General features: G+C 40.8%; 1 protein-coding gene across 1 annotated transcript in view; it reads right to left on the bottom strand.

The window, feature by feature from the left end:
* Positions 1–24287, bottom strand: part of ZNF277 (zinc finger protein 277) — a 55201-nt gene that overhangs the window by 28160 nt on the left and 2754 nt on the right. The window contains exons 2-4 of the mRNA XM_084534650.1: positions 5733–5940; positions 2732–2820; positions 590–672 (exon numbers count right to left, since the gene is read on the bottom strand). Coding sequence (XP_084390776.1) covers positions 590–672; positions 2732–2820; positions 5733–5940 — 380 coding nt within the window. The remainder of the gene's footprint in view (positions 1–589; positions 673–2731; positions 2821–5732; positions 5941–24287) is intronic.

Here is a 24287-nt window from a genome sequence, read left to right as displayed (position 1 = left end):
CAAAGCACAAAGGTGTTATCACCACGCAAGAAGAAAGCCAGAGGGTTTCATGAAGACTCAACAGCTGTCACAGAGACGATCCTGGACAGACTTCCTCCACTCATGCATCTTGGTGCATATGAGTATGTAAGTGTGAATTAAAACCATCTGAGTGAAAGTGTAATAGTGCACAAAAGCAGTTTGCTTGAAGACATTTTAAGTATCACTTCCTGTTTCACAGTGACATACACTGAGTTTTATTTTGCTAATGTCCCCACATGTAAATTACTACACAAAAGATACTCTGTCAGTGCACTGCAGGTTCTCTGAGGAAGAAAAGCATTCAACACGCTCAGCCTTTTTTTTGTGCTCTGGGTGTATTTTTCACCCCTGTGAAACACTGACATACAACCTGTAAATTTATTCCAGTGAAAAATCTATAGACAAGGACTTTTTATATTCTTCTGTAGTATATAGGAAAATGAACTAAAATAAAAGCTTTTTGCAGTTTAGTAAAATATGCTTTATATTTAAAATGTTCACTAAATTTCCATATATTATACTAATGAACTGCTTACCCTAAAAAAAGGAAACAAAAATGATTTCTTACCAGTCTCTTTTGCTGAAGTTGTTCTCTAAGTAATCTGTCTTCTGGTAAGACGTCACAGAGAAGAAAATAGTTATCCTGTTCTTCTGTTAAGAGATTAGGAAGTGTGGGTAAGGGATGGGAGGACGGTGCTGTTTTGAATATTTGTGGCATATATCTGTTATATTTGTGGCATATATCTGCATATATCTGCTAGTCCTCTGGATGGATTAGGAGTACGAGATGACTTCTTAAATCTATTAAAGGCAGCTATTTTAATTGCATAATTTAATGAAACATGCTTAAACATTTGTATACACTTACTCATAAGGCTTTATCAGCAATTATATACATACATATGATCTTAAACATTTATATTGCAATACAAAGACCAAAGTCTTGCACATGTTTTCCTTACTACCACCCTTGTTCTCTTTTATGTTGGTTCTTTTGGAGACAGAGAAACCTTTAATCATTGATATTAGTCACAGTCAGCATAAAAGAATTATGAAGTGACTTTTAGTTCTATCTTGCATGTGGGATTTTTCAGTTACTTCTCTAAATAATTATTCATTTTCAGTAGTTATCATTTGGCATACCCTTCACTAACAACATCACCTTTTACTGTCAGATCTCGTTCCATCTGCAAGTGTGTATCATAGCTGTTTAATAACACACACTGCGGCTTGCCTAATTAACATTTTAATTGTTTTATGTACATTTTATGTTTACTGCACCTTTTAATGTTTATGTTCATATCCAGTTTAGTAATGAAACAAATCTCATTCAAATTAATTACCTTAAAATTACTCAGCAGATAAAAATATATAAAAACATTTAAGAAAATAGTTTGCATTTGAAACCTACTCATTTACTAATTAAAGGGTTATGTGGATGGTGAGCTGAACTGACCATTACTAAGTCTTTCACCATTTTAAACTTTCCCATTTCAGCCTTTCCTAATTCTTCACACAGAACCTCCTAAGTAACATAAACCTCCTGATTTCTGAGCTATCCAATTTGAAGGAGCTCATCATTAATATTAACAAAATATTCTCACTATCCTCTGGAATGGCTACTGTTGGATTACAATTTTGGTAGGCTCTAGCCTTCAGGTGCTTGATTTGCAATTTTCAAAATGAGTAGTAGGTGTTAAAATTTCAGCAGCAAAAAAAAAAACAACAACATATGTAAGAGAAATTAAGTCTTTGGAGTCATTTTCACATTTTCCAGGACTATTTTACTTAAAATTAATTTGAATTAGAACCGTTTACTTCCACCTATCTCTGACACTGTCTGAATGCATTTTTACTGTCTTAAAAGCTCTGCATAGATGATTAAAGATGTAGGAAAGCCCTAATGTTCTCTTATCCGCTTTTTTACGTAAATTATATATTTGTGTTTGGAAAGGGGAAGCCAAAGAAATATATCAGCTTCTGCTTGGAACAGAAGGTGGTGAAGTTCACAACAGGAAACTCATTTTTGTGGAAATCTGTTTAACAATTTTGTGTCTACTTCTGAGAAAAAACACTTCTTTTGCACTGTCAGACTCTGTCCTTACGATAGAGCATCCAATTGGGCCAGAGCTGTGAGGTACAGCCCTTGGTCTTGTGTTGGAGTGCAGAAAATTGCAGTCTTTGTACCCTTTATGTGGAGATATCTTCTTGTAACATTTTTGGGGCAATAAGCACAAGGAGAGGAGAAGGGAAACATGATTGCGGCCCTGCTGCCCAGGAAGAGCTAACATCATGAGCTGGGGGTAGGGGACAGGGTGAATTTGGGAAAGCAGTTTCCTGGGAATGTTTCTCCACATTTTTGGAAGGACTGCCAGCAATTATTTATGCAGTGGTTACCAAAGCTTCCCTAGCTATGATGTGGAGCAGCACTGCTTCTAGGCCTTGTCTGGCAGCCGGCCCCAATTTGGCAGAGTTTTGAAGCCTGGACTCAAAAGCCTGGCTCATCCTTGCTCAGAACCTTATTGAAGCACATGTTGGCACCCTTCAGGAAGGTATGTTTAAATATGTAGCTGAATTAAACATTATTTCTGTGCTTTGCTGACCTAGTGCCAGATTACTTCACATTTGACTGGATCAAAGCACCAGTATATGCCAGAAATTATCACGTGATCTGGCCAACAGAGAAAATAAGCAGCATACATGTACTTACCTAACGGAGCTTCCGAATTTGTTCTTATCACACTACAAAAGTCTGTGATGGGTTGTTCTGCAAACCTCTTCTTCCAATATAAGATATATCTTTAAAATTAAGGGAGAGAAGATTAGTGAAGAAGGAAATCCCCAAACCATTTAATGAACAGTTGATCTGCTCTCATTTTTTGCATCCTTTAAATTCTTATAGGTCTTAAGTGTTGTTTTTTTTTTTTTAATTCTTTAATTTTTTTCTTCCTTTAACCTGGCTTTCTCATTCATTAAATTCACTCAGCTTCATTAAACCTGGGTTCAATTACCCTGTCAAAATGTAGATCTAAATAAGAAAGATTTGCATTTGGCTTTACATAAACACTATAACTTATTCACATTTTCAGACAGATTTGCCATTCAGATGCATCTTTACTGAAAAGATACACTACAGAGTACTCTCAAATTCCCAAAATATTGCACTCGGTGTTCTTCAAGATGCAGGCAAGGATCTGAAACCCAGTAAAAACACCAACTTGTCAAAAGTGAGGTTTTGGCAGGTCTCCTGTGGAGTTACAGTGAAAGCTGTAGCTTGGCAGACAACTAGGAAGACAGAAAAATGAAATCCCCAAACACCTGGGGGTGGGGTAACAGGCAGAATAAGAAAAGCCCTAAATACGGCTTGAAAGTTTAACCCATCAACTACAGTTGTTTAAAAATGTTCCTGTACTATTATTGTTTGCCATAGCAGCATTAACAGACCACAACAGAGATTAGGTTCCCACTGAAATAGAAGCTACTGTCTAATCCAAAAAATCACCACCCTCAGTTCAATGATGAAGAGAATAAAGCAGTCCCTGTGCTAATTATTCAGAATCTTATTTTAAAAAAAGATAAATAAATCTGCTAATGCTTAAGTGTAGGCTTACATTTATGCCTACTGCATAATATTACTCATGTAAGAGTTGATCAGGTAAAGGCTAGCTATTCAGTGAATGTTTCCTATTGACATGCCATCAAATTAGGAAAGGATAATAAAAATTCCGACAGCATTATGAGGACATTTCTGAGTATTTGTAGGTGCTCTTGACATGGAGAGGATTAACCTCTGGTACAACAACAGCTAAGCACAGCAAAGCCTGCAAGCACAGCTGAAGCATCATTAGATGTCTGTAAGTGACAGGTGAGCATTTTGTTGTGCCTCTGCCCCCTACTTTTATAATGCATGGTGAAATTAGTCTTGCAGCTACAAAGAACAGCAGGTCTTCAAGAATGGAGTTTTTAGGACATAAATGTGCAAATGAAATTATTTCAAGATGCTGTTCAGTCTGTCCCCTGAACTGAAATAAGCGAACACCATTTAGACAAACTCACCAAACCATAACCTGTGCCATGAAGCTTACTGTTAAGGGATTTTATATGATACTGCTTAACCCAAATAATCAATGCTCAAATAAAGCCAATGCCTTGCCATGCTTCCAGGGAGAGAGAATAAATGATCAGTGTCCTCTATGTATCAGTCATGCAAGTATTGGAAGTGTTCATCTCATCTCTATTCCTTCCCCTACTGCCAACTTATCTTTACTTTTCCAAGTTTATGAAAAAAAATATGCTTTCCATTAGCACTGATTTTCTTTGGACTCTCCAGTGCTTGTTGTTCTGTCAAGAAACACATACCTAAGACTGGTTCTACCTCATTGTTGAGTATAAATATAATATAATGTATTTATAGTTATTTCACTTTATTTTCCACACTTCATTGTAACACCTCAGATTATATTTGTCTTTTTTTTTTTTTTTGTTCTTCACAGTATTAGACTCATTTGCTGGTATTCAATACAGCAAATAAGAGAAGAAACACTTCAGAGTAACAGCTCCACCACATCACATCCTGGGGCTGTTTTCTCTAACATTTGGCTACCTTCCAATTGCATTAGAAGCCAAAAGAATCTAAATGGACATTTTCTTGAAAAGGTGAGTTAAAAATAAATTTTTAGTAACCCAGAATAATCCCCCAAGTGCACTTAAACTGGCATTCCATTACTGAGCAGTTCTGATCCCTTTATTTATCTGAGGAAACTAGCATTATCTCCAAAGAACACTGCATTCTTGTTCTGCCTGCCTTCTGCACAAAACCAAACAAAAACAAGTATCAATTTTCAATTTTATGCAGTTTTAAGCTCCTGTGTCTGACTAAGGATTTATATGGCTTACGTTCATCTTCCCAAATTTCATACTAATGTTTAGGTTTTTGCACTCTGACGGTTAGACACAAGTTACTGGCTTTGGCAGAGTAACTGATCACGGAAGGCCTACCACAAAAATCCTTCTATTTGAGAAATCACCCAGCTAACACTTAAGCAATGCAACACAACTAGTTACAAAATCAGTAGGTGCCATCTAGCCTTCTGACAGGACCATACATCCTTGTTTGTGAAAGCAAAATGCCAAGCACGTTCCAAGCCTCTGAAATCACAAGCCAGCTGGGCCTTTGCCAGCTACTGGAGGAAGTTAAAAGAGAGAAAGCCAAACGTGACCCCAGAAGATCAGTGACACCGCTGTACAAGTCACTGTTACATGCAGATCACAGACCTGTGAAGTACAGTTAAGGATTAAATATGATTTCTGTGGGAAAATACTGGCATCCTTAAGATAGGGTAAATTAATTTCAACCCAGAATGTGTAAGTTCACGTACTGAACAGCTTCTGTGTACAATACATCTTTAGGACATCATACAGTGTCTTACAATAAATAGTCTTCTCATGTGAATAAACACAAAAATTGGAAGAGTTGATTGTCTAGAACGTCCTTTATGAAATAAACAGCTTTCTAGCTTGTACACAGCTTGCTGGTTAGTAACAGGATCTGAGAAGTGACAAAGAATTTCTAACAGAGGAATTGCCCTGTGCTGTAACTACACAACACCCCAGTGTAAAACAAGTATTTTAGAAATACAATCTCTAGTTTTCTGAAGCTTTATATAGTAACTGTACACATACATACCCATTTTTAACAACACAATCTTTACCTTCTAAAATCTGCAACCAGTTTCATATCAGCGATGACAAGCTTGTGTTCAATTATCATGTGCTTCAGGAGCTGGCTTTGTTCAGGTAGGAGATAGCATTCATTGCAGAAAATGCAAGGCACATGTAGAGAATCCTCTACAGCAGCAACACCTCCTGGACTCGCTGGACTTTCTGGCAGAGTCAGAGGCTCCAAAATACACTCAGTATCTAAGGTAAATGAAAAGAATAATTACAGTAATTTTGGCTAAGTGAATAAATCTTGATCACTTGGAGTACTTTCAGGTAATATATGTAAAAACCTGTTTTGTTGGGTCCCAGTTTTCTTGCATGTATTACTTCAGCAACAAGGTGTATGGAAGCCACTTGATTGCATTATACTGTTGGGTTTATGTAGCAAGGTTTTAGTAGTGGGGGGCTGCAGGGGTGACCTCTGTGAGAAGACTCCAGGAACATCCTCACGTTAGGTAAGAGCTAATTTCAGATGGCTCCAAAGGGACCCGCTGCTGGCCAGAGCTGAGCCAGTAAGTGATGTTGTTTGCACCTCTGTGTGAGCAGATTTGAGAAAGGGAAAACGAACAAACAAACTGCTGTGCAACAGCAGCTGGGAGAGAGGAGTGAGAAATGAGAGAGAAGCAGCCCTACAGACAGTGCAGAAGGAGGGCAGGAGGTACTCCAGGCATGCAGCAGGATCACAGAACCATCTAGGTTGGAGACGTCCAAGATCACCTAGTCCAACCTCTGACTTAACACTAACCAGTCCTCCACTAAACCACAGCGGAGATGAAGCATCAGGGACTGACCGCAGGCAACACTCCCCGTTCCCCTGTGCTGCTTGGGGGGAGGACACAGAAGGGGGTGGACAGTGGGATGGTGGTTTTAGTTTGCTTTTAGCTTCTCACTGCTTTAGATTTTTAGTAGTAAATGCTATTAATTTCCCTATGGTGAATTTGTTTTGCCCATGACAGGAACTGTTGAGTGATCTCCCTGTCCTTATCTCAACCCGAGCCCTTTCCATTTTATTTTCTCTCTCTTTCTCTTTGAGGAGGGGGAGTGAGAGAGCGGCTGCGGTGGAGCTCAGCTGCCCACCTGCGTAAAACCACCACAGTTATCTCCAAGATGGGTAGTGTGAGGTTAGCACAGGACACTTCTCAAATATATACTCCAAATGAAACTCTAGCTGACAGCAAATCGAAGTTTATTAGACAGCACAAGTGCACTGCTTATTACTAAATGAAATTTTATGATGAGAAACCTACTTTTCTCTCACTACATAGGTTACCTGCTGATGTGAATGAGGCTTGTCTCTTTTCCTCATTTCTCATACTATCAGGAAGGCATTAAATGGTATAGCACAGACAGGTTTGTATGCTGATTTCTCCTAATTATCCTTACATATCTTCAATTTCAGATAGCACAAGGAGAATAAAAGCAACCAGAAAAAGCTCTCCAATAGTGTCTGCATTGAGAATGAAAAAAGAAAACATCCCGGGTCTCCTTGACTCTTGTGATATGAAATCAACTTGAAAACTCCACATCTTCGGATTCCTGCAATGCTATGAACACCTCTGGAAAGAAATTTCACAGGTTCACAGAACGGCTGAGGTTGGATGGGACCTTTGGAGGCCATCTGGTCCAAGCCCTTGCTCAAGCAAGGACACCCAAAACAGGTTGACCAGGACCACGTCCAGGTGGCTTTTGAGGATCTCCAAGCAGGGAGGCTCCACAGCCTCTCTGGGCAGCCTGTGCCAGTGCTCAGTCGCCTGCACAGTGAAAAAGTGTTTGCTGGTGTTCAGAGAGAAACTCCCGTGTTTCAGTTTCTGAAGGTATCCACAGAATTAAGAAAAGATAAGGACATCTCCTGCCTTCTCCCAAGCCTATTATTTTGTCACAGAATTTTAAAATATGTAAGGTTAATGGAAGTTTAATTAACACTATTTATCAGATAGAAGAATAAATGTAGGACAATTTTCACCCTACAAAATTCACACGGATGTATTATATTGCCAAGCACACTAAATCTGGTACCTGATAAATCTGATAACCTGTCCACATGGAAAAAAATGAAAAATAATTTTAGGAATCATATCCATTTAGCTTTTTGTTCCTAGGAGAAAAGTTCTTCTGCAACTCCCCCCACCATCCTCAGACAGAGATGGAGCTGGGAAACTCCTAAAAATCCTGTGACAAATTTTCGGTCAGGTAAAGGAAGAGGCACAGAGAGGGGAGTGCAGGTCTCCTCATCCATCACACGTGCTGTTCAGCAGCAGCTGGCCAGCTGGTTTGCACACGTAGTGCTCCGAAGCAGCCACAGCGTGCACTGATTGCTGCTGCAGGACAGCGCCATAGGATGTAAGGCTTCTTGAGGTCCATGCTGCTCGTGGAACTAAAAAGCTGCCCTGCACAACTGCTAAAGCCTTTACCTAAGCAATTTGAAAAATAAAACTTCCCGGCAAGGCAGTGCCTTGGCAGAAGACTGATGGCCACGTTACACTGAATTCAGTTTATCTCGTCAAACTACACAGCACAGAGCAATGGTAGTGCACGGAGCACACCATTACCTGGAGCAATACAACTGCAATTGGCAGTCTAACATTTCTTTTCTCCTACTTTTACCTGCACATCAGCCTATTCCCTTCCCCTAGATATTTCTTTATTAAATTGGGATTGTATAAATTGTTCCATTTTTTCCTATTTTAAGAACAGCTACTGCTACACAAAATGATATAGCAATCCCGGCAGAAGGGTCAGCACTTCCAAGCAGAACGTTTTAGCTGCAAGATTCTAGGTTTGTGCATTCTTACAGTCGGCATGGGTTTATAGCCTGGAGAATCATTAAAATGTGTTTACAGAGAAAAGTAGAGCAACTTAATTTCCTCTGCAATTGCTGACTCTCACTGACACCAAAAGAACTAAGAGGATACTCTGTCAGCCAGTTCAGCTGTGCCCAGTAAGCTGCTAGCCTGCTTTTTGTTCAGTTTTGGTGTAGGTCTCTTGCAGTGACCTATTTAAACATTTGGAAGTCCAAATAAACAAAAGCCTATCTGCCTCAACAAACTAACTTTCTCAAGATGGGTATGCATGGCAAGACTTGCTATTCAATGTAGACAAGGGGCTGATAGTCCCTTAGCACAAGTACCAGGGAAAAATAATTATTTGGACTTGGAGAACAGACCTGTTCATCTTTCAGTGTAGGGGTGAGTTGCAGAAGGAATAAATGGAGGTGAAATATTTTTGATGCCCAAAGAGAGTAGCTAATACCGTATGAGGATGACTTAAATATCATCTGCTGGACCAGTGTGGTGACTGAAGAAGCTTACGCAATTTATTTCAAAGGCACTTAAAGGAGGAGGCGAGGGAAAAAAAAATAAAAAAAATCTTTGTACTCATCTGCTGCAAGAAAACACTGAACAAGAAAGCAAATGCACAGCAGAGAACAAAGATGTACAGCCTTTAGCATAGTACTTAATGGATTAGCACATAACACAAACATCAAAATAGTCCAAATAAAGCTACACATGTTACTGAAATCCCTGAAAAAGCAGCTAATTTTGATGCTATGTTTGGAGCAGAATGGCCACAAGTAATGAAGAAATGCTGTTGAACTCTAAAGCACTGCTACGGGCTACCAGGGAGGTAAAACACTTGCATGGGGTTCTCAGGCTCCAGCAGCCTCCCACTTGCAGTCGCGTGAAAATGAGTGGAAAGCTGCAAGCTTTCCTCTTAAAACCTCCTGCCACAAGAATGACTTCACAGGGTCAGATTAAACATCCAGCTAGCACAAGCACCCTGTCTGACAGTGGCAAGAAGCAAATACCTTGGGAAAACAGGGCAAACCACCAGCGATCACACAAATAGCAGTCTGCCACAAATCTGAGGGTGGAGAGTTTAAGACACAGGCTCTATCTGTGCCTCAGTTTAGCAGCATTTTATGGATTTTTCTTTCATGGATTTGTTTCGGCACTTTTTTGAAATTGTCCGTCTTTTAACACCTACCAAAACCTGCAGCAGCATTTCACATTCTCCTCACAGTTATTCATTCCTTGCTGCCCTCGTCCAACCCTTTGCCTGTCCTACTCACCCCTTTTAGTTGGAGGAGGGAGTGGGGTGAAAACAAGAACAAAAGAAAATGGATCTCTAAATCACTGCAGTTTTTCCTCAGTCTTTTCTCTGTTCCTTTTCTACTCCTAGCATTTTGCTTGCTTTTAGGATCATTCATAACCATTCAATTATCTTCAGTGTTTCCAAAGTTTCAGAAAAGTAAATCAGGTATTAGCACACATGACAGCGGACATGTTCGTTGTGTTCACTCCCAAGTGCATTGCTCTGCATTTGTTAACACTGAATAGCATTTTTATTGCCCAGTTCATTCAAATAACATGAGATTCTTCTGCAATGCTTCAGTTGGCCCTAATGCTTACTACTTGGGGAAAAAAAAAAGTTCACTAATAGCAAAATTTATCACCTAACACCCTTCCTATTTGTGGCTGTGGTGAACAGCACAGGATCCAGTTCCTTAAGAAATCCCTCCGTAAAGTTTCTGCCCAAGTCTCCTTTCACCACTGAGTTTTCCTCCTCTACCCAAAGGAAAATCAACATGACTTTTATTCAAGTAGATACCCCAAAGACTTCAGAGGGAGTCCACCCTACTCAGGAGCCCAGAAAACCCCTCTGTCATTCACCCAACTGACAGCTGACAGCTGACACTATGTTGTTCAACCTTTAACATGACAGATAAAATTGTAGTCTTTTACAGCTAATACAGAGCTAAAAATGTAAATTGCTAGAAAGAAGAGATGAGAGGAATATATTCTTCGAAAACAAAGACTAGAAGCTATACCCAATTCTTCAGGGGAAAATAAAATGAATACTTTAAAGACATTTGATAATGAGATGGTATAGAAAATGATGTGGATTATGCAAATTACTTTGAAAACTGGAACAGGCATTACTTTTTGTTAGAGGTACGCATACGGAACTAGTACAATGGAATCCTGACTCCTGCACACCACACGCTCTGTGTAGCACCTTAGCAGCAACAAAAGAAAATAGGCTGTCCATTAAAGAAATTATATGGCTTTAGTTTAACTGTTGTTAAATATAGACTGGTTAACCTTCACAACTAATGAAGCAACAGGCTCAAAATGGATTCATTTTCCTTACTGGAACATTTTTAGTTTTAAATACCGTTGTTCCCAACTCAAAACTAATGTTAGTTTGCACATTAAGTAAGCGCTATACCCACACAGGCACAATAAAGACTACAGCAATACAGGCAATGTACTCTGCCTGCACAACCACACATGCAATTACCACAAAGCAACACGCCGTGTAATTTTATGGCCAATACAGCAGATCTGAGCAGCAGAAAGAAAAGCAAGGAGAGATTTGTGCATTTAAAGGCCACTTGTGAAAGGCAAAGTTCTAGGGGACAGTTCACAGCTTGCTGCCACCACCGAGCGGAGGGAAGCCTTGTTATCCATCCTTCTCCACCTCATCCTCCCTCTCTGAACTACCAGAGGAACTCCCGAAGTAGTCCACAGGGAACACTGAACAGAGGGGCCCTTCCTTTGCATGCCCTTCCTTTTGAAGTTTTGCCTCTGCAAAACCAAGAATGAACGTCACGGGACTGGAAAGGAGATAACATAAGCCCAGTACCATGTTTTTTTAACTATGAAAGAAGAACTCTACTTCCTTTTAGGAAAATTAAGCATTTTCTTATCAGATGAAGAACACTGAAGAATATTTCCAGAGAATGCTCTGAAAATTCAAGCCTGTGAGTAGTCGAAGAAATTAAATGATGACAGAGGAATTCATGCCAGTTGACTTAAGACAGGAATTTAGAGGTTTCGTGTCATTTTTTTTGCAGTGTATGGCACAACAACAAGGCTTCAAGTTGAAGAGCATATTATGTAAATACGACCATGTACAGTATGTATTTATAAGCCCACTGTTGGTAACACAAGGACAATGAAACAAAATAAGAACATCTGCTGGAATGTTAAGTGTCTTTCTAATTAAATCCAGTAGCTGAATGAATCAATTCATTACCAACAAGTCTGGTTTATTATCTCATTAATACAGCTGGTTAATATTATGAGGAGATTAGCAGAACTTGAAACGATCCTACAACAAAAATGAACGCCCCACAGATACACGGCCATATAAATGAGACCAAACAATGAGGAAAAGACTGAGCGTTTTAGACACGTAAAGAACAAAGGGGAGAACAAATGATGGGAAAACAAAAGGCACACAGCAAACCTGGCACTCTGCAACAACAGCATAACAGATGCCTACTGGAGAACAGAAAGGCTGAGCACCCTCCCCCAAGCTCACACCGCTTACTTGGCAAAAATGTGTAGTCCTCAGAATAACCAGCCCCCCACATTAGGGAGCTAGGCTGTATCCCTACAGTCAACTCTGCACAAAGCAGCACCACATTTAAAACTCTGCTGGAAAGAGTAGGTTTAAAGCTTTTCCTAGCATTCGAGTTTTCCTGAGCTGTAATAAAAACGAGTACCAAGAAGTACTGGCGTGCCTCTCGAAAGACACACATGACAGCTTCCTTCTTTGGCAGCCTTGGCGCTACAGAACCTATCTGCTGGCACTGCTGCACTCCCTCATTTGTGCTCGCATTCTTGGAAGAGATTTTATACTGATTACAGGATTTTTCCCTTTGTTTTCTGGAGTATGAAAGATGGATGACTAATGACTTGCCAAATAAACAGTATTCAAAACCAAAACTCAGAATAAAGGAAATAAACCACCCTGTCATCATCCTCACCAACAGCACATGCAAAAATGCTCCTTAGGGAAAGGAGAATCAATACACGTAACTATTTCCTCACTCTATGTATTAAAGCACTCAAGTACTCCTATTAAGTTGAATTATTATTCAGCCTGAGTTCATGAGGAATTATTTAGCTATTACTTCTGCTTGTTAACACGCTATTGATGATATTTAGTTAAAATGTCCATGTGCTCTAGGAGAGGACTCATCCCGTAGCTTCCCCTAAGATCAGTCAGGCTCAGTCGTGTGCAGTTTTTCATTGAATGCAAATGAGCACTTCAAAAGCATACTTAATCCTACAGCTAAACCTTGCCAGTTTTGCAGAAAACGTACATATTCTGTAGCATCCGCTGTCCGGGAATACGAGAATTTTACTCCTGTAAAATGACAGATCTGAGAAAAGCTGTGGGTTACCAAATCCTAGTATCACAGGACTGAGTTTCTACAGAGCAGGTGTCTGCTGGGAGCTGGAGCTAACAGAAATACAACTGTGCTAAATAGCCATATTTAACAGGGCTGCTCTGTCGGGGAGCTTAGGATGTTGCAGTTTCATTAGCATTAACAAGTGTTGCTATGGGTACCGGCGTAGAGGCATCAGAGCACAAGTGAATAGAAGGAGTGGGAAAGTGATTAATAAAAATGTGAAGTGTTGGAATTTTAATAAAACAAAACCAATCCGCTTGCCAACGAGATCATGTTTAAATAACAGACTACATGACTGCCTAGCTCACCAATAGGTATATGCCACTGCTTGCCATCTTTCTGCTTAAGCCCAGGAAGACAAAACCCTGCGTGAATAACAAGAAACACCATGGCAAAAGCACCGTGCTCCCATCGAGAGGGACATGCACACAGGTGAAAATGCCCCTAATAAGCAGTCATAACAATATTTAAGTGCTGATGCTAATATGCCATTTATAAATATTTAACACACTACAGGCAAGTTCTGTGCAAGCTCAGAGCCACATAATACCTCATTTCTAGGTAAGTAGCATGGAGTAACATTAGCATAGCAGGGTTTGATGTCTTTGTCATAAACATGAAACAATATTTATCTTCAATTCAGAATGAAATATTTTTATTACATCCTTTAGCGCTACTCTGATTTCTTACCACTTAAAGGTAGTGCGTTTCTGTTTGCAGAACACCTGGAGGATGAAATGGTAGCATTGCCTGTGTACCCATGGCAAAAAAATCTTGTGCTATAACTTGTGCTATACTCAAAATACAAAGTCAAGTCCTACCCTTTGCAAAATATTTTGCAAAAAAAAAAATTACCAACAGAACATATGTTTACCTAATTTTTTTCCATCTTCCCTGTCCAGAAGTTGGAATTAAAAAATCTACAGTAATTCCCACAAGTGACAACCTATGTGATGATTAATAGCAGAACCGTTTCATTAACCACTGAAGGCTGTTACCTTGGACTCTTCCTACAGCAGGTACTTTATCGGTTTCAGTAACATCTTCAGAGTATTTCCCAAGTTGTAGTGCATCCACTCCTTCTTCCAGTCAATACATAAGAACCAATTCCTCTGGAAGTGCTTGAGGATTTAGCCTTGCCTGTGGGTGCTGCTCTAGGTTCGCAAGACAGATCCTGGCTATTTCTTACGTGCTGTGAAGGGAGCGCTCGTTTTCATTACTCCCATGGCCAAAACACCTTCAGCTCGCCTGTCTTCCACACCTATCACTACACCTTCTTTTCTAACCCCACCCTGCACACTCCTCCTGGATACCCTTTCCACAGTCTTCCTCCTCCACCGCTCTAACACCTTCAGCAGACAAATCTATTCAGGGCTGTGACACAAATTGGGAAACCAAGTTCAGTTTAATTACTTCACGCAATTTTCCATAAACCCTAATTCTCAGTTGTTTCTACTCTACCCTGTTCCCTCATCACTACCCAAAACCACAAATGTGGCACATATATGAGTTAAATCAGCCCCCCTCCATCCTCCAGCTCCGTCCCTTCAAGAACACTTATTTATCTTTGTCATATGATCCTCTCCAAAACATTTCCTTTCCCGAATCTTGGCTTTGGGTGCAGTCTGCTGTGCAAACTTTGTGGTTAGTTCTACAAATATTTATTTGTGCAAGCGTTGCACTCATGCGAACAACCTCATTCAGCAGGCTATTACACTTACTCACTTCGGTGCATTGGCAAGATGAAAACTGTAAGCATAAATACAGAGAGACTGTCTTAATAATAACTAAAGAACTGTATCAGTTTATACTTTTTTCCTTTATTATTAGAAAAGCAATAAAGCAAAACAAGATGATTCTGAGGTGGTACTCCACAATCAGCGGTCTTCCCTGACATCTCCTCTGTACTTAAATGCTTAATGTTAACAATTGATATTTATGAATCACTTAGGTTTGTATGAATTATTATACTGATTTCAGGGGGTAGTCAGAATAGTAGGACACTTCAGCAAAGACGTTATTTTTGAAGCAAATAATATCGATCTTTTATTGTTTAGTGTGATCCCATGACATGGTAGACATGGAGTTCAGTTCTGTGTTAAGATATTAAAATCAGGGATTCAGAAGCAATGATTAAAACTTGCCCTACTATCTTCAAAGATTACCAAGGTAATTATGTGGCCTGAAACTCCAAACGCTTAGTTCCCAGGGAGAGGAGGAAAATATCCAACACAAGAATTTGAAACAGGACAAGAGTGGTTGTCTTGGTTCTTGTTTTGTACTTAGGGTTTAAATCTAACTAATTCATATTACCTTTTTTTTTCTGGTTAATTTGCTATTTTATACATTAGCATATCAAAGGCATAATATTAAAATATTAAACAATGCAGTTTTAAGGCAGAGGTTTAAAGACTAAATTTCAGCGATTTTCAAGTGAAAACTGCTGCCATGCTGATCAAGATTGATTTCAGACCTTTAAAAATATCCCGTGGAGGGTGTCAGAAGTGAAGATCTGTGTGTGAATTCAGTGCTTGTGTATTTTACCACTGCCATTGCTCCATGGACTTTCCTGAAAATATTCACAAGCTTGAAGTTACCATAGAATCAGAGTCATTTGGGTTGGAAAAGGCCTTCAAGATCACCAAGTCCAACTGTCAAACGGCCTACAGAGTCCCCTCACTAAACCACGTCCCTTAGTGCCCTGTCCACGCATCTCTTGAATACCTCCAGGGATGGGGACTCCACCAATTCCCTGGGTGGCCTCTTCCTATGCTTGACCACCCTCTTGGTGAAGAAAGCATACTTACATAAAGGCTCTTTCAGGCTTCTGTAAGCCATACAATCTATAGGTAACCTGTAGGAACCTGAACTTCCTTCAGCCTGTGTCTCGGAAGATGTTTTCATAAGCTTTTGAATCACAAAAATACCAGTGCCCTCCTCCACCACAGGGCACATTAGACAGTCTAACACAGAATACTGATTTTCTGTGTTTCAAAGTGATGTGCAAGTGCTTGTTAAAAAAGGCCTGTTGTCAGCAGACAAATTCAGTATGTAGGAGTCTGTCTTAGTTTCCATTTACTGAAATTGTGACCTTAGCTCTTACAAAACCAAGGGGTCTTAACACCATGTTTAATAAAGAGAATAACACTTCTTCTATAAGGTATTAACTAGTTTAACTCTGCATTTCTTGTTATCATTATTTAGTAGAGATCAATAATCCTTTATTACAAGAATTTTCCTCATCTTTCCTCTTGTTACTTTTCCTATTCCTCTAAAAGGATTCAATTCCCAAGAACATATTTACACAGATTCAAAATTTTTCCTCTTGATGTTAAAAGGGCTTCCTAGTGGTCTTTTTAAATCATTGCTTTGCTTTCTGTAGATAAAAGTAAGGCTGTGTGATTTTCCTTTAAAAATCTAAAGCCTCCTTTTGAGGTTCCTATGAGACACCCTCACGCAATTATAACGGGAATTTTACCATGCTCCTGACTCAACTGTATTACAGGGCTTCTAACTCTTTTCCAGTGGTATATGTTCCTTGAAAAACAAGTTTTAAAAAATGTGAAATTTTCATTTTAACTGTCACTTTAATTTTTGTAAGGCTAACAGAAATTAGTCCTAAACTTAAAGCACATCCCGAGAAACCCCACTTCTGGCATCTGTAGGTTTCATAATGGCAGGACAGGTGGAAATCTCAATCAGGTATTCTGATAGAGCTTCTTGATATTCAGAAGACCTCCAAGGCCAACTTGTTTACCAAATTTTGTATTTAAGGTGAATGAGTACAGCGAAGAGGCACTGTGGTATCCGAAGCACTGCGGGCTGGTGCTGCTTTCTCAGCAACCTGGAGCTTTTCCAGATGGAGTGTAGCAAAAGAAGTTGTTTCTACTTTTAGAATCAAACCTCCATAAATTGGCATTCAAACTGGAAAAAACAATGGCTGAAAAGGACAGCTCATTATAATGTGCAGTGATGTGGATCAATATGGTTCAGCCTAATTGATACCTTAGCTAAGGAAAACAAAGCCCTGACTGTATTTCAAATAATCCACTACTTACACATCTTATAAATATTTTTTGAAGACTATTTTCAGAAGAAAGTATTTTAAAGTCAGAGCTCAAATATTAACGTTTTGTAGATCTTGGTGACATCTCACAGCAGACCACATCAGATTTCTGTGAGCATACTCTGACTTTATCCCAGAGTTTGAAATGAGCACTTTGTGATGCTGTGCTTATTTCTCTTGACCTTCAGGCATTAATTAAATACAGGACGCAGATCTTAAGTATGGTGTACACTTACTGACTGTTTCTGCTAATGTAGCTTTTAGACATGGATGGTAAAATAATTGAAGTTAATTTCCTCAAGAAAAAGAATTAGAACGTTAGAATTAGTGATGCAAGTTGTTTAGGTTTCTCAGGCAACATTTTGCTAACTGTGTAAATACATGCAGACTCCTGAACATTAAATTAGCACAGTAATAACACAGGCTGCGTATTTTCATTCCATAGAAGACAAAATCAAATTAAAACCTCAAGCAGGATGTTTTCTGTTACATGCCATCCTTCAGAAAAAAAAAGCTCTATCTCATTTATTCGTGCATTACTGAGTCATAATAAAATTCTGTGCTGGCACACTGGTCAAGACAAATGCTAGCAAGATGCTCCAGTGACAGCAGCATCACTTATTACTGCAAGCATTTGCTCCATAAGCACTGCTGTTTCCATGCCATGAGTTGTGTTCTGCTCTGGGCCGATGCAGCGTGCACGCAGACCTTTGGCAGAGTGCTGTGCCACGCTTCCCTCTGCTCCTCACCAGCCCCATCCCTCTTACCGAGCCTCTTGGAGCAGATCCAACCCGCACAGGAGTCCTGACATCCCTGAAAGGCCTCCAGCTGCTCTGCACATGGGTTTGGTTCAGAGGGCAGTTTTGGGGCATGCTAACTAGATTTGTTTGGGGTCCAGGTACGTGCAAAACACGCTCCAAGTCCTGGCACAGGTCTCCAACAAGGGGCACCATTTCAGACAGCTCTGCATCACGGGCATGCTGAGGCTGTTTGGTGTGGGAAGGCTGACTGCATGTAATCCCAAGTAAAAATGCCAAACCACAGAATACAGCTGTAGGATCTGCAGCACCAATTGCTTTTATCCACCGTGCCATTCCTATTGCGCCAAACTATTTGTTAATGCAGAAGAACCACACCGTACCTGCTTGTGAGGTTGAAACAGATGGCATATCTAGTTACAAAGCTCCTACACCAGGCAGATAAAGAGAAGGCTTTTAACCCGCGGCTACTACAGAGGGCAAGAAAGACGAACAGCTGCTCCTCAGGGACCAAACCACTGATGATAAATGGGAGAATGACATCTAAATGAGCCAGCATCAACCAGAAGCAGCTGGGCCATTTCACAGTGGTCACTGTCTTTCACAAAAATCAGAGAAATATAAAAGGAAGTGGAAAAAATACCCGTTCAGAAGAGATGGTCCAGTGAAAACATGAGGCTAAAAAATCAAACAGAAAGTTTAATAAAGCCAGCTGAAATACATCACTAAGAACAGATGGCAAAAGTGAATTTTGGATTAATGAAGCCACTGACAAAAGATTTACGACAAATTCTCATTTACACTTCTACTGTATCAAAACACTAGTGGCAAACAAGCAGTGAAGACCGAACCATGGAATTACTCGCTGGGAAACCCGGCCTTGATATCAGTGACCAGACACCAGACTTGCAACTACACCATGTTCAGAAACATTAGAAGTTGTTAGCTACTGCTGTACACTGATTATCTATTATCCTTTCTAATTAGAGAAAAAAACTCAAGCAAAACACAATGTTGTTTTCATTTACTTCATCATTACAATTCGACCACCATAACATGCAGCACATTTTGTAAAATTAATAAAGATTTTGGTTCAGCACTCCGGGCTCCCTACCATAATCAAAATATCAAATATGGGTAACTATTTATTTACAACGAGTTTTGAGCACTTCACACTTGTATAGTAAAAAAAGTGCTGCTGTTTGTATTTCAGGGTATAAATCTACTGCCCCACCAAGCGGGGCAGAGAAGTTCCCTAACATGAAACAGTATTGCTTAAATAGCCACAGGCATTAGGTTTGTATTCTTATGCACTATTTGGCGTATTCTTATTGAGGAAAATTGCACATCCCTCAAACCAGCTTCTTAGCAGTTTAGCATCTTTCAAGAATTTGCACATTAGGCAATACAGCTGCAGTCTGGTTAGGTAGTTTTAATAGTACTGATAACACATTATTTAGTTCAACAATTAGCAAGTCTTCATTACCATGGTTCTTCCCACACTGTGCGATTCTTTTATGCATATCCTAATGCAACATTCAAAGCTATTTTAGAAGGTCCATAGAAGGCCATTCAGATGCTTTCAGGCTTTTCTCCTGCCTTCAGCCAGCTGGGTGTTCATGAAGAGAACGTGAAGGAGAAGCCTCAGAGACAATCCGGGAGCACTGAAATTTTGGCAGTGAGAACACACAGGTAAAGGACTGCAACACAGGATACCATGGAAGGAAGCGCACAAGGCTGAGAAAGCTTATGAAGGCTGCTTGGACACACAAATTAAGAATTTCACCTGCACTGAAGTAAAAAAAAAATAATATTTTTTTTAAGTCCTTGTCCTCCTTTCTTACCATCCATACCCCTTACAACAGCATCCAAGTGTAAGCACTACATCCCTCTTCACAAAAGCTGCCTGAAGTCTCAGATGGAGAACTCTGTCATCTGGCTATATGACAGGCTCATTTTACTGCAGACATCAGAGAATATGATTTACAGGTTTGGTGCTCTTCCAGAGAACTCAGCAAAGCAAAACACAGTAAGGTAATTGTGAACAGGGTGTTTCAAGGGGCGCAGCAAACTCTCCTGGCATCTGTGCTACACTCAGAACATTCAGAAAAACTTATACCTCTCTGACCCACACCTCCACATCTACATAAAGCATTTCCACATCTATTATTTGTTCAAGTAATGAGAAACTCTTTTCAGGTAATATTGAGGCAGTTTAAACAACTTAATCAGTCTGCAGACTGAGGAACCACCACTTGCTGTCATAGAATCACAGAATCATTAAGGTTGGAAAAGCCCTCCAAGATCATCTGGTCCAACCATCCCCCCCTACCACCAATGTCACCCGCTAGACCATGTCCCTAAGCACCAGGTCCAACTTTTCCTTAAACACCCCCAGGGACGGTGACGCCACCACCTCCCTGGGCAACCCGTCCCAGTGCCTGACTGCTCTTTCTGAGAAGAAATGTCTCCTCATTTCCAACCTGAACCTCCCCTGGCACAACTTGAGGCCATTCCCTCTAGTCCTATCACTAGTTACCTGTGAGAAGACGCTGACCCCCAGCTCTCCACAGCTCCTTTCAGGCAGTTGCAGAGAGCAATGAGGTCTCCCCTGGGCCTCCTCTTCTCCAGACTAAACAACCCCAGCTCCCTCAGCCACTCCTCACAGGACTCATGCTGCAGGCCCTTCACCAACTTCGCAGCCCTTCTTTACCGCAGGTAATGGAAGGTCTGGGCAGAGATTTCAGACAAGGTAAAGGCTTAGCATGCAAACAATTGGCTTAGCACACAAACAATGATCATGTTTAAGCTGTGCTGTGGTCCACGGGCACACGCTTAGATAGCCTGAAGCAGCTTACTTCTCAGAGCTTGTCTCTGCACAGGGTGGCTGATACTTGGCAGTGTGCTCCTGAGTCAAAGCCTTACCTGACCTCTGAGCAGGTAAGAATTGGCTTGGATTACTGGATTTAAACACAGCTGTACCTCCACTCGTAAGCAGTTAAAGAAATTATACCTAACGAAGATAAGGGACATCCATTTTCTTCTTCATTGAAGCTATGAAAATTTTCTGAATTCAGAGAAAAACAAGTTGCAAGCCTTTACTGGGTATTTTTGGAGAATACAACATAGTCTATGCCTTGTGCTAATGCGAGTTACGTATTCATGGCAAGGTGTGAAGACACCCCTTGTCTTCGGATAAAACTGCACATTTGTAACACATTTGTAACACATTTGTAAAATTATGTCAGGTTAACAGGCAGCTCAGATAGTATTACCAAGCAATGCAATCCTTTAATTATTTTATTAAGCCATAATTACGCATTTAAGAAAATACTTAGTTTCACTTGGATATTCACCTGTCATCAGTTCCAGAGTTGTAAGAAATGTCCTGTGGAAGGCTAAATAACTGCTACAATCTTATTGTAACAGCTGTGTGGAAGGTTTTCCCTTTTTACTATTCAAACACAGAAGCACATAAAAGATTATTTTACCAGTTGTAACTTTGTAATTTCCAATCCTCAATGTGACCTATGTGCTTATGAGGGAACCATTTCAAATTACTATGAGATTGCATTTTTAATTAAAAATCATAACAAATATGCTCTTAAAACATTTTTAGATAATACTGTTTTAGGAGATTCGTTCTTGTAATCACATTACAATAAACTGTGCTGCACTCACAACATTAATTAGCGAACCTATCCTCCAGGTATAATTACTAGTTGTTCTATTCACAATGATTAACCTGCATCAAATCAAAATCCTTTAAGGAGCTTATAGCTAGTGCCTACTGGCAAAAGGACTCTCTTCTTCTCTTCAAAATGTGTGGCACAGTGGAAACACCAGGTTTTGAAATTCTGAACTGAATGCATAGGTTTAACTTAAAAAACAGACTGGCTGGGTTTTAAGAAGGGCACCAAGAAGGATACCAAACTCTAAAACCATCAGGCAGATGTGGACAGATGTGACTGGGCTGGGTGACCTACCTCCTACCAACCTAATGTCTGAGGAACTCAGATGAATGAATAGGCAAGAAGTGACAGCTACACGCTTGGGGTAATGGCTGCTCTACCACCTTGTTGGGGTTTGTGCCCTCGACAGAAAGCAGCCATCAGCTCCCTGCTCACAAAACCACACGGCAGATGTTTGAAAACGAAGGAGGTAACTCAGTCACTCAGGGGTTGTTTGGGTAGCATGGGTAGTATAAGGATATGTGGACTGGGAGGTCATCTGGTTCATTAACATATTTGGTTAACTCAGTATAAAATAACAAATAACAGGGAAAGAGATGGATTACACGCAGGCACACAAACATTAATGAGCAGGTGATGACAGAGACAGTAACGAATACCAGAAGTCTTTGGTCACTACAGGAACTAAAGCCATTAATGGCACTACTCAGACCTAGCTTTGAAGAGATTCAACCTGTACTTTGTCACTGATAAGAAAGGAGAAACATGATCGTTGTACATACTATGGAATATTTGAGGGTGCTTGCAGAATGGTGTGAAACAGAAGGGACTTGTGGGATTATGCAAACATTTGGGATTATGGAAACATAGAGGAGGGGCAAGCAGCACAAAATGGGAAGGATCCGAGAGGAACAACCACAGGGAAATGCAGGGCGAGGGGAATGAAAAGGGAAATTGAGCTTAAAAAGGCTGCTGGTGGATACACTTCTCTGATGAATCCCTGAACTCGATCACCACTATCTAGCCTTTCTTCTTATTAAATTGTTTTCTTAACTATTTTTTGTGTAATTCACCCTTTATCCTATGTGCAATACTGCCCTGAAGTCCAAGTGCCCGCAACTGCACAACAGGCTGCAGGTTGCAGGGCCCAATGGTCCAAACACCAGCAACTAGAGAGATCATGGCATATTTTTATCTTCCTAGTAAATGTATACCTGTAAATATCATGGGTTTTTGAGTCATTTGCTAGCAAAGTTCAGTCTGACCTAGCCAGCAAGCAACCTGTGAGTATAAGCAGACCTGTACGTGGGGCCTGAGTCAGTGGCTGGCAAGGGGCTCAAGGTCCAGGCACAGTCAGAGCCGAGGCCTGCAAGGGAGTCAAGACATTGAGGCTGAGCTCATATTTGAGGGATCTCTGACCGTGGGGTACTTGTGAGACAAATGTGGGTGCATGCCTCTGTTCTGGCAGCAAGCACCAAGATGGATTAGCTGGCGAGGAGGAGATCTGCACGCTGGTAAGAAGGTCGGAGCACAGATCATCAGACAGGGTTAGAGGTCAGGGCAATGTTCAAAGGACCCATGGATGTGGGTATGCTTCTGAAAGTGACAGCCGGGATGTGTGCTTTCGCTGGTGGACTTCAACCCCGATCCAATTTGTCACCCCAAATGGAACACAGGCGTACCCCAGCCCTTAACCTTTCATGTCTTAAGGATGGGCTTTAGGGCAGAGTGCTGCCACAGACACTGCTGCTGCTAACACTGCCCTCTCCGCCTGGCTCTCCCAGGGTAAGAGGATCAGAGCGGAGGTCAGAGAGGCAGTCTCCTTTTTTTGAAGAGCCCAAAGTGGCCTGGGGCTACTGCCAAGGAGTCCCTTTTGTTGCTCCTCCAGCATTACAATGCACGCATGAGCTTTATCTCAGGTGCTCCACAGGACCATACCTTCCCACACAGCTTGGGGCAGCAACCGTGGAGGAAGCTGTCCTTACAGAGCTATTGTCAGAGCTAGCAGTAACCCAGGGAGGCAACTTAAACAGTGGGAAAAGAGAAACACTCGTCCACTCCCCTGCTCACTTTCCAGCTTCCAGAACAGAAGGGAAGCAGCAACGTGGAGGCCAAATCCTATCTTTAATTTCGCACATGGAAGCCAAGAAGTGCTTCATTTCCCCCACTCCCAGAAACTAAGTGCACTATTAAGCTCAGTAGGCAGGAGAGCTACAAAGAAAACCGTGGAGAATGGCTGGATTTCAGATAATTAAGAGGGGAGTTGTGTGAGAAATGGCCAGGCTTCACAAAGAACTGTGGGGGAGGATACTGGGACCTTTTGGGGAGTGAAATCTTGGAAGACCTGCAGGGCTGAGCTTACTGTATCAGTGATGCCGTAAGAGGCTGAAATGACCCAGGTAAGAGCATCAGAAATACCAAATTTGCTTATGGATATAACACAACTGGGACCAATGGGGAAGAAATAATAAAGGGAAGATTTATCTGGCAGGTGAGAAGGGTGGAGAAATGGAGGGATAATGACAGAGAAGAACAAGCACAGGAGAATGGAGAAGGTGGGCATAAAAAGAGTCAGTTGTATGTAAGTACTTTCTTGATCACTGCAGTGCATCTTCTTCTAAATTATATTCTTAACTTTTGTGTAATCTTACTCCGTCACACAGATGAGAGTGCTGCAAGGTCTAAGTGTAAGCAACTTGGAAAACAAACTTCAGGTTACTGGGCCTGCAGGTCTAGATGCCAGCAGCTGGAGTGCCTGAAATGCAAGAGTCTAAATGGCAGCAACTGGGAAGACCACAACCACAGTACTTGCAGGTCTAAATGTC

The sequence above is a fragment of the Aythya ferina genome (assembly GCF_964211825.1).
Source record: "Aythya ferina genome assembly, chromosome: 1".
NCBI lineage: Eukaryota > Metazoa > Chordata > Aves > Anseriformes > Anatidae > Aythya > Aythya ferina.
The sequence above is the reverse complement of the archived record's forward strand: the minus strand, read 5'-3'. Positions and strand labels throughout refer to the sequence as shown.